This window comes from Castanea sativa, chromosome 8 (assembly GCF_040712315.1).
Source record: "Castanea sativa cultivar Marrone di Chiusa Pesio chromosome 8, ASM4071231v1".
Taxonomy (NCBI): Eukaryota; Viridiplantae; Streptophyta; class Magnoliopsida; order Fagales; family Fagaceae; genus Castanea; species Castanea sativa.
The window spans coordinates 52,002,938-52,013,861 of record NC_134020.1 but is presented as its reverse complement, the minus strand read 5'-3'; the positions used below and the strand labels follow the sequence as shown (position 1 = coordinate 52,013,861).

General features: G+C 36.2%; 2 protein-coding genes across 2 annotated transcripts; both read left to right on the top strand.

Annotated features, from left to right (window-relative positions):
• Positions 1-424: 424 nt before the first annotated feature.
• Positions 425-5,124, top strand: LOC142605500 (aldehyde dehydrogenase family 3 member F1-like). The gene is made up of 10 exons (XM_075776897.1): positions 425-717; positions 1,300-1,368; positions 2,047-2,143; positions 2,500-2,706; positions 2,986-3,110; positions 3,260-3,364; positions 3,468-3,640; positions 3,992-4,082; positions 4,242-4,391; positions 4,576-5,124. The coding sequence occupies exons 1-10, from the start codon at positions 520-522 to the stop codon at positions 4,834-4,836; spliced, it is 1,476 nt and encodes a 491-aa protein (XP_075633012.1). The 5' UTR covers positions 425-519; the 3' UTR covers positions 4,837-5,124.
• Positions 5,125-8,816: 3,692 nt separating this feature from the next.
• LOC142606524 (uncharacterized) lies at positions 8,817-9,391 on the top strand. The gene is made up of 2 exons (XM_075777857.1): positions 8,817-9,154; positions 9,199-9,391. Exons 1-2 carry the CDS (start codon positions 8,817-8,819, stop codon positions 9,389-9,391), a joined length of 531 nt encoding a protein of 176 aa, XP_075633972.1.
• The last annotated feature ends 1,533 nt before the right edge of the window (positions 9,392-10,924 follow it).

Below are 10,924 nucleotides of genomic sequence, written 5' to 3'. Positions count from 1 at the left end.
AGCCAAATTGAATCACCTTGTCTTCCAACAAGACCTCAGATCTTCCACCCCCAAATGTAACCCAAAGAAGAAGCCAAAATATTTATTACAAGCCTTTAATCACGTGCTTACATTTGTGTTTAGAGACCCTTTTATTTTTTAAAAGAATTTATTGGTAGCACAGAAAAAGATCACTTCCACTAAGGAGAAATAGAATGTAAAAATAATTATTTAGAAGAGAAAATGCTTGTACAAGTAATTAAATGAGTCATATGGTCCGGAATTTTTTATTTATTTTAGTTTTACCCTTCTAATAATTATTGTGTAAGATTGTACAAAAAATTAATAATAAAAGTATGTATGTTTTGACCGGTGGAAGCTGACACTTAAATCCCCTCTTGACCCCACATATCCATATATAGACTGGTAACGTAGACTGCATGAGGAGCAGCTTTAATTATGAAGCCCAACTAGTCGGCAAAGAAGACTAGTTGAATTAAGCTGCTGTGGATAAAGAATTTAGTGCTCTTCCTCTAAGCCATGGAGACTTTGAGAAAGTTTGAAAGAGATCTGGGGGAGATGAGAGAGTATTACAGTCAAGGAAAGACTAAAGAAGCATCTTGGAGAAAGTCACAGCTCAAAGGGTTGCTTACTCTGCTAAAGGAGAAAGAGAGTGATATCCTTAATGCTCTTATGCAAGACTTGGGAAAGCATCAGGTTGAGACTTTTAGAGATGAGGTATACAAACTATATATCTTGTTCCATTTTTTTAATTTTCTATATGTACACACATATATGGATAACCCTCTAAAAAATAAGAGTCATAATAACATTTTTATTTTATTTTAAATAGTAGTCACAATAACCTGTTTGAGAGGTTACTAACTTGTTTGAGTGCATGTTTTTGTGGCTGTCCTGTTTGTAGGATAGGGTTTTTTTTTTTTTTTTAATAAAAAAAAATTCCTTGGTAAATTACGCATACATCCGATAGGATTTGAACACACAAATTCATCACCTTCATTTGGTAGGGTCTAATATTATTTATCACATAAAATGGGTTTAGAAGGAATATTGCACAACTGTTCTTAGCCAAAATTACAAGAAATTTGTTTAATTATTCACTACCCTCACAGGGGAAAAGGAAGATGAATAGAATTTGAAAACATGTTAAATAATAATCACAATCACGAGGAATTTGTGAACATATTTTTACAAGAACGTCAATAGTGGTAAAGACTATTGGATTCATTTTTAAGACGTAGGAGAGACTGAGAGTTTGATCTCTTGCTTTTGTTATACATAAATTCTCCCTGTTTGCAGATAGGAACGTTGATTAAGACACTGAATTTGGCATTGGAGTCTTTGAGAGAATGGATGTCAGGAAGAAAGGTAAGTTCAACTACTAGACTTTACATGGCATTAATAATAATAATAAAAACAATAATAGAGAAAAGGAAGAAGAAACGAATTATTTGTATAATTCATAACAATAAACCCCCAAAACAGAATAAATTATATTTTTGACTCTTGACTTTTGGTTTTTTTCATTTTGGTCTCTTAAGTTTGAGATTTTTCATTTTAGTCTACCAAGTTTGATTTCATTTGGTCCTTATGACTATGTCCGTGACTCCTATGGCCACTAAGGGAGAGAGGGTAATTTTTTTAAAAATTTTTATAGAACATAAATAATGTTGTTTTGTTGAAACTTAACAGCTAAATTAGCCATGACAATAGATGAAATATTGATTATTTTGAAATCTTAATCAGACTTAGTGGATCAAAATTAAGAAAATCTCAAATTGTAAGGATCAAAGTGTAAATTAAAAAAAAAATTGGTGTGATAATATTTTATTGGGATTCTGCATGGGAAAAAAAAAGTTTGTAGAAACTTTTAAAATTTTCCTGCTTTCTAGTAAGCAAAGAAGTTAAAGTTTATACATAAACCACCATGTTAATTTAGTCACGTGCTAATAATATTCAAGAATTTTTTTTTTTTTTTAGAAACATATTCATGTAGTAAATTGAGGCAACATATACTAACAATTCTTGTTAATGTATGGTTTATAGGCTAAACTGCCGCAAATTGCTTTGCTCACTAGTGCAGAAATTGTTCCTGAGCCTCTTGGCCTTGTCCTCATTATTTCATCTTGGAATTTTCCCTTTGGTAAGTAAATTATTATACCTTTTAGAACATGATAAATTATTGATTTAATCATTATTCTAACACTTTCGTTTACATTTCGCTCAAACTCCCCTTACCAAGTGAGACCTAGCATGGGGAGTTTTTAATTTTTTAAATGGGAGGTAGAGTGGAGATAGAGTTCAAACTCAAGATCATAATTTTTGATATCATGATAAATCATTGATTGTCCCAAAAACTTAAATGGTTAGTAAATGATGAATTCAATCTCTAAACCATTATTCTAACATAACTAGGAAAAAAAAAATAGTTTGCTTCATTTTTCTTTTCCCATTTCCTTAATAATGATTGAATTTTTGTCATTTTGTTACAAAATATAGGACTGTCCTTAGAACCAATGATAGGGGCATTAGCAGCTGGAAATACAGTGGTTCTAAAGCCCTCTGAATTGGCTCCTGCTAGTGCTTCTCTTCTAGCAACTGCAATTTCCACTTACTTGGACAACAAAGCGGTCAAGGTTATCCAAGGTGGACCATCTGTGGGTGAACAACTCCTTCAGCAGAGATGGGACAAGATCTTCTTTACAGGTAAAATTAGTCACTCATCCTTCTAAAACTTCCTTTCGCATGTGGACTCAGACTCATCCTCAATCTGAGAGGCCCAACACGTGATATTTTAATTTTTTAAATAAGAAGTAAAGTGAAGACATGGTTCAAATTTATGATCACTTGCTCTATCGTTATGATAAACTAACACTTGTTCCAAAAGCATAGACTGATATGCAACAATGAATTTTATTCACCTAATCATTTGCTAACCATTGGTTTTAAAAGATTAAGTAATTCAATCTTAATGTTAATGCTTAGGAAGTGCACATGTTGGAAGGATTGTCATGTCTGCAGCTGTGAAGCATCTAACACCTGTTACTCTAGAGTTGGGTGGAAAATGCCCTGCCGTTCTTGATTCCCTTTCTAGTTCTTGGGACATAAAGGTAAGTTTGGCCCTAGTGTGTTACGCAATGATATTTTATAGCCACAAAATTGGCCTAAATTGGTTAAATCTTAAAACACACTTGTGCATCTTTGTTCTACGTTATGACAATTTGCTAAGTTGAGTTCTTTTCTGCTGTCTAATCACAAGGTGGCGGTAAAACGAATTGTTTATGGGAAATTTGGTTGCTGTGCTGGTCAAGCGTGCATAGCAATAGACTACATCATTGTTGAAAAGAAATTTATACACACTGTGGTATGAAAGTAGTAGTTTATGCTGGATCTTATATGAGTTTTTAGGTTTTTTTTTGTTTGTTTGTAATGCAGCAGCATTTTGAAATAATGATACTCTGTTTCAGGTGGAGTTAATGAAGAGCATGATCAAGGAAATGTTTGGAGAAAACCCAAAAGAATCACACAACATTGCAAGGATAATAAATAAACATCATCTCTTACGACTTGAGAATCTTCTTAAGGATCCACATGTTCATGCCTCTATTGTTTATGGAGGCTCAGTGGATGAAGACAACTTGTAAATGACATTATTTAATCTCTTTTGTGCATATGGGCCTTATGGTTTAAGCTCTCTCTCTCTCTCTCCCTTTTTCTTTTTTGTTGAAGAAGTGTTGGTTATATATGAATTCATAGTGTTCATATTCAATAAATTGGTTTTTATATGGGATTAATCCCCATATTAAACTATTCCATTGTGCTATTTTAAGGATTTGAAAAGAGACAAATACTTGGTATATAGAGAAAGTTGAGCTTCTGTACTTAATCCCATTATTTTCATTAGGACAATTTTCTTTGACAGCTTGTCTTGTTCTTTAATTTGTATGTTTCAGAAGTAGTTTTAATATGATTGTTGTTGATCTCCATCCAGGTTCATTGAGCCAACAATCTTGGTGGATCCCCCTCTCCAAGCAGAAATTATGACAGATGAGATCTTTGGTCCATTGCTTCCAATAATTACAGTAAGACACATGCAGATATATGTATTATATAATAGGTTTCTTTACTGGCCTTAATGGGCAGTGTATATATGAAAGTGGTTGTAGCTCAAGAAAGCTGAGTACTCAGTCGCAGATAAGGCATGTTGTACATTTATAGTGGTTCTTTTCTTGGTTTGACAGCTAGAGAAGATTGAAGACAGTATACAATTCATAAATTCAAAGCCTAAAGCACTGGCTATATATTGCTTCACCAAAAATAAAACACTCCAAAGAAGGATGATTTCTGAAACATCATCTGGAAGCGTGACATTCAACGATACAATTATTCAAGTATGTTATCAATAAGTCAATTGTTTGCACTACTTTTAGTTTCTCAAGTAAACTAAATTGTGTAATCTGCACTTAATGAGTGAATATTAAACTACATTACAAAGGCCAAAAAACAGTATAATAGTCCTCAATGCTTATAGCTTCTAAATTCTCAGTCTGAAGGCTTGCATTTGATTATGTGTAGTATGCAGCTGATACCCTCCCATTTGGAGGAGTTGGTGGAAGTGGATTTGGTACGTACCATGGAAAGTTCTCATTTGACACATTCAGCCATGAGAAGGCCATTACAAGAAGAAGTTTCCTTACTGAATTTTGGTTCAGATTTCCTCCATGGAACAATCACAAGGTTCAACTCTTGGCGTCTGCTCTCAATTACGATTATCTTGGATTAGTCCTTGTTATACTCGGCTTGAAGAGTTATAGGCAGGGATTAGGTGACATATAGCTACTTTTATTGGAAGTACATTGCTCATCCAAAAGGGAGAGAGAGAGAGAGAGAGAGAGAGAGAGAGGAATCACATTCAGATATACATTTGAAAGTGTTATTATTTATACTTTATAATATCAATAACCACTGTGTGCAAATTGTTGCTGGTAAAGCAATGGGAGCATTGAGGATATGCTTCTGCTTCCCCTTGTGAGTTAGCAAGAATTTCTTGTGAGGCTAAAAGTCTGTATTACTAATAGAATTGAGTTATGCTTTTATTTTATATATTAGGGTTATGTTTTATTATTGTCTACTCTTATATTTGAAATTCTAAGGTTATAACTTTCAATTAAGAAGTCTTGTTGTGTATGTCTCAGCAATGAGCCTAGATCAAGGTATCACTCAATTATTCCTATTTTCTTCTGTGTGTGTTTGTCTATGAACTCAAGTTCATTTCATGAAGGTCAGGTGATAGCCCAACGTTAATGACATTATTTGTAGTGCTCCTGTCATGTGGTTTGAAACGTACATCTCCCTTCTCCATTATCTACCTATCTAAAAAATACATAAAAATAAAATTTTCACTTCATGGGAGAGATTGGACAATATCATTGAGTCACAAGACATTTGGCAATTTGGTGTGCTATAGTTGGAAGAGTCATCCCAAAATACCAATTATTAAAATTTGTTTTAATTAATATTTTTCACTACAAATATATATTTGAGGGAACTAATCACAGGTATTGAACCCACACTCTCCCTATTGGGGAGCATTGCAAAAGGTATACGAATATGGGATTTCTTTTTTGGACAAGCGATGGTTTTTACATTAGCTGACTTGTTTGTTTGATGTGAGAGAAAAAAGTTAAAAAAAATAAAAATAAAAACCTTAAAAGGTTAAAAGAAATTTATGATACAAGGGCTGAGATTAAAAAACAACTTTTTAACTTGTAATCTTAGACTTTGAAAGACAAATGTACTGTGTTTGCTAATTTGCTATTGCACCAAATCATAATTTGTGTATATATGTATAATAGTTAACTGTAGTTATCCACTCTAAATTATGGCATATTTACAATATGCGCTCTAAATTACAAAATTTTCCAACCATCACCCCAATTGAATATTTGTGGTGTTCATCATCGTCCAAATGAGTGTCTAAATACCAAATTAATTTCAAATCAAACTATCGCGCACCTTTGGTGCGGTGGTCACTCCACAAGTATAAATGTTTGTGGGGTGTGAGAATAAGAGTCGGGATTCAAGTTTCCATACACATATACACTTAGATATCTTGTATCAAAAAAAAAAAAAAAAAATCTCAAATCAATATCAATTGCAGTATTTTTTTTTAGTTTAAGTTGTCTTGGTAAAGTTGTTCCCAAAAAAAAAAAAAAAGTCATCATTATAAATACTCCAATGGTTTATAGTAGATAACTAATACTAATCAATTAATTTAGACTCTATCGGTAGAAATATATATATATATATATATATATATATATATATATATATATCTCTCTCTCTCTCTCTCTCTCTCTCTCTCTCTCTCTCAATGCTTGGGTTTGTTTCTACCAAAAATTTTATCCATAACATTTTCACAATATTTTTACAACAAATTATACGTGATAAGTTGTTACCGGGGTAGAAATATATTTATCTTTGTCTCTCTCTCTCTCTCTCTCTCTCTCTCTCAATGCTTGGGTTTGTTTCTATCAGAAATTTTATTCATAACATTTTCACAATATTTTTACAATAAATTATACGTGATGAGTTATTACTGGCTATTATTTTTGGGCAAAAAAATAATTTCAATGGTGGGTTCAAAATTAAAAATAGAAAGTAATAACAACTTATCACCTAAAATTTGTTGTGAAAATTTTTTAGGTGTAGCACTTTTCATGTTCTTTTGTGTTCTTTTTTTGGTGGGAGAGGTGGTTCTTCTTTCCTCCTTTTTCTTTTTTCTTTCTGGTTAAGGGGAGAGGTTCAGTTGATTTGTCACAAAGAGAAAAATTGTCCCATCTCCCATCTCTTCAAATTGAAAATACAAGAACGAAATTTATGTAATTGTCTCTTTACCAAAAAATTGGGCCCAAGCCCAATTGCATGTCCTGGTCTTCCAACGAGACCTCAGATCTTCCATTCCCAAATGTAACCCAAAAAGGAAGAAGCACAATTATTTATTATTCCACATTCTAGACTTTTCATGTGAATTTTACAGCTTGTCTCATTCCTAGCTTAACTGCTTGTCGGCATTTTAGAGTTGGAGGGACTTTGTAATGCAAAATTGCAAATGACTCAGGGCCCAATTTTTGTTAGCTTTAATTTTAATCTCAGAATATAAATTTAAGATGGGATTAAATTTAATTAAATTTAAAGATGGGATCTTCCATCCTTTTAACTCTTTAAGAAATTACATAAATGGAAGATATAGTATTGAGTCTATTGATCTCTTCCTAAAAAGGTTATTTGTAGTTTCTATTTATTAATAATTTGAAAGGTAGGAAGATTTGAACTCTAGATGTTTCAATTAGAAACATTAAGAGATATTAGTTGAACTATAAAACATTTGGCAAAATGCTTATTTATAGTTGATAAAAATACAATTATACCTTTAAAAAGTGAGATAATAATTAAGTTCATTCAAAGTATAATTGATGTGATACTTTATGCTAATACTAGCAAGTTATCTAATATAAGAGGTAATAAATTCTCCCTTATGAGTAGTGTGGGGTACAGAAATTTAATAAGGAAATCATGCCACGTGTCATATCCAAGGCCGAGGAGGCTAATACAGTTCCGAGGAGTCCATAAACTCGGATGGTAGGGCTGGAGAGGCGAACCATGACCACATCAATGACACATTTCCAGAGGTGGCCACACTGTAGAGGAAAAGCTTTAGAGAAGGGGGTTAACTCTGACGTGATTGGAGAGATGGTAGCTGCCATCACATTTAATGCACCTCACCAAACACCCTGGCCGCATTAATGTGGAGAATACCCCTGAACAGTGTCGTCTTGATTGTCGCAACTCATAGAAGACTTGGAAGGGCATTTGATGGGACAAGCACTTGAGTAGTGGTTTATATAATCAACAAATGAATGGCCAAGATCAAGAGAAAGGGGCTATATAATGGAAGAGAACCTCCAGGAATGAGGGGGGATCGGAGAATTTATAGAAAAAATACTATAGCAACAAGAACTGAAATTGTATCAAAGTCTAAAAGAAATATACTCAAGACCTGTACACCTCGGACTTTGCCGAGGAGGGATTTTCTTTGCATACAACTTTATTTTCTTTACTTTCTTACTATCTTTAATCCGTTGTGCACGTTGCTCAATCCATTGAAACCTAGTTTTTAAGCCCACTCTTTACAAATTTATTGTGTTGGGCTCTTTGGGCCCTAATCTAGTTACTTATTGGGCTTAGGATCCAAACCGCGCCCTTACAATTGGCACCGTCTGTGGGGAATTACTGGAGCTTTAGTGAGATCAACGTTCAGTTATGGTAGGCTCAGGGCTAAACTGAGAAGAGTTTGTTGGGTCCTAACGTCAAGATCATTTTCTCAATCTTGAGCGAAAAAGGAACCTAGAGGTTAGTGTGTGCACCACACACTCCAGTAGGAGCCAACCTCGAAGTGGGAGTTACATCTTTCATGAGGAAAATACTAAAAGCATGCAACTGGAGATTGACCGCTTGTGAAGGAGGTTATGCCACGAGCGACGCAGAGGAACTCCTTTGAGTTTTGACCATTCTTCTAGTGATGATAGTGGTAATAGCTACTGGCTTAGGTCAAGGCTCCTCCAGTGAGTCTTTTTCGTGTGATGAGGAGCGCCATGATAGGTGAAGAGGGAAAAGCCCATCTCATAAAGGCCTGAGCAGTGATGCTATGAGTAGGGCTCTAAATCAGATTTCTAAGTCACCTTTTACTAGTAGGATAGAGAGGTAAGTTTTCTTGGCGGTTTACTTAGCCAACGTTCACCACGTATAATGGCAAAATGGACCCTGTGGAGCATGTTAGCCACTTCAACCAAAGAATGGTTGTTCATTCGAAGAATGAGGCCTTGATGTATAAGGTGTTCCCATCCAATTTGGGGCCCGTGGCGATGAGATGGTTTAATGGTCTGAAGGAAGGTTCTGTTAACTCCTTTAAGGAGCTTACAAGAGCGTTTGGCTCTTGCTTCGTAACTTGTAGTAGAGTTCATCGGCTTTTGGACTCCCTATTGTTTATGACTATGAGGGAAAGGGAAACCCTGAAGACGTATTCTGATAGGTACTGGGAGATGTTCAATGAGATAGATGAGAACTTTGATGATGTGACCATAATGTTTTCAAGGTCGGCCTACTTACCAAGCATGATTTGTGAAAGTCGTTGACTAGGAAGCCTGTTAGGAGTGTGCGTCAGCTTATGGACTGTATTGACGAGTATAAGCGGGTTGAGGAGGATCAACAGCAAGGGAAAGGGAAGGCTAAGGTGGTCCCTCAAGATAGAAGGGATTTTAGGTCGAACCGATACAACAATAACCGTCATCGGAGAGATTTTGCTAGGCAATCTGGATCTATTGCTGCTTAAGTGCTTAACACGGTGTTCCGAGAGCTAGTAAATCAAATCCTGGAAAAAATAAATAAAGAATGAGCCATACTTTAAATGGCCAAATAAGATGGGAGGGGACCCCACAAAGTGCAACCAAAGCCTTCATTGCCAATACCACCAGGACCGAGGACACACCATAAAAGATTGCAGGACTTTGTGGAGTTACCTAGAGCAGCTAGTTCGAAGTGGAAAGCTAAAGCAATTCCTGTACCAACCCAACAGATAGGGTGGTCAGGCAAGGTCGGGAGCTCAGAGAGATGCTTCTGCAAGGCCACCTTTGGGTACAATTAGTGTCATTCTTACTGCTCCAAGGAGGACTGGTTTTCAGCCATCCAGGGTGATGTCTATAGCTCGGCTATCTACAGAGGACTCGCCCCTTTTTTTCTGCTAAGTGTTTTGTTTGCCTCTAAAGACTTAGACATTCCTTTTGATTATACAGTTTTTAGTACCAACACATAGTTATTTTTCTCACTGTTTACATGGGCTTAATTTATTTGAATTAACAACAATTCATTACTATTAGTTTTTGTTAAAGTATGGGTGTTCACCTTTAGAAGCACCATCAATTTAAACTCTCATCAAAAGACAGAATAGTAACTACAACCAATCAAAGAAAAATATTGCAGGAAAAAGTAAAAGTTCATAAAGCAAAATTTAACATCTTTTCATTGAACAAAAGGAAAGATACATCATAAACCGTGGCAAACTGCCACAACAAAAGAAAAGTACATAAAAAAAAATAAGAGAGAGAAAAATCCTTGGCTAAGCCTTGGCTGGAGGAGGGTTTTCTTTGCGGACTGGCTGGGAGACAAAAGGATCAGCAACCTTGCCCGAGCTAGCCTTCTTCCCCTGGGCCACGACTTGAGGCTTGATCAGCTTGGAATCCTTTCTCTTGGGAGAAGTGTCGTTGCCTCAGTCAGCCTCTAGGTCCTTGGCCTCTGGTAGAGCTTTAGCCTACTCGCCCTTGGCTCCTTCCACCCTTTGGCTTTGGCCACCCACCTTGTAAGGCCCTTTTTAGGTCTCAAGAGGGGGAAGAGAGGCCTGGGTACTTGGAAGCTGCTCAAGGGCAATTTTTACAGCAACCGCATCTGCTTTCGAGCCTAGAAATGCTACAGGAGCTTCTCGGAGGTTTGATGGGTAATAAATGTTTTTAGCCCTCCTCCACTCCGAAGCAACAGGAACTCCAGCCAGGTTCAGCACCTCGCCGCCTCAGTCCACACCTTCTGGCAGTAGTCCCTGTAGACCTCAGCCAACTCCTCAGTCAGGCGGGCTTTGGTCTCCTGCACCCTAAGTTCATAGAACTTCTGCTCCGAAGCATCTGCTGTTGCCTTAGCTGCTTGAGCAGCCTCTTTGGCCTTCTCCAGCTCTGCCTTCAAAGCCACGACCTCCTGTTTGGCCGTGGTCAGCTCTATCTCAGCGTAGTGAAGATTCTTACATTACTCTTCAGCCTGCGCCTTAACGGTCTTAAGGCCAGCCTCAGTGCTCTTCCGATCCCTACCCGTAGTAGCCAAC

Excerpts from the sequence above, each read along its gene's own strand:
- LOC142605500 (XM_075776897.1), top strand. The coding sequence starts at position 520 with ATGGAGACTTTGAGAAAGTTTGAAAGAGATCTGGGGGAGATGAGAGAG. Across the intron at positions 2,144-2,499 it reads ATCTTGGAATTTTCCCTTTG|GACTGTCCTTAGAACCAATG; the intron begins GTAAGTAAATTA and ends TACAAAATATAG. Across the intron at positions 4,083-4,241 it reads CATTGCTTCCAATAATTACA|CTAGAGAAGATTGAAGACAG; the intron begins GTAAGACACATG and ends TTGGTTTGACAG.
- LOC142606524 (XM_075777857.1), top strand. The coding sequence starts at position 8,817 with ATGGACCCTGTGGAGCATGTTAGCCACTTCAACCAAAGAATGGTTGTT. Across the intron at positions 9,155-9,198 it reads GTGACCATAATGTTTTCAAG|GAAGCCTGTTAGGAGTGTGC; the intron begins GTCGGCCTACTT and ends GTCGTTGACTAG.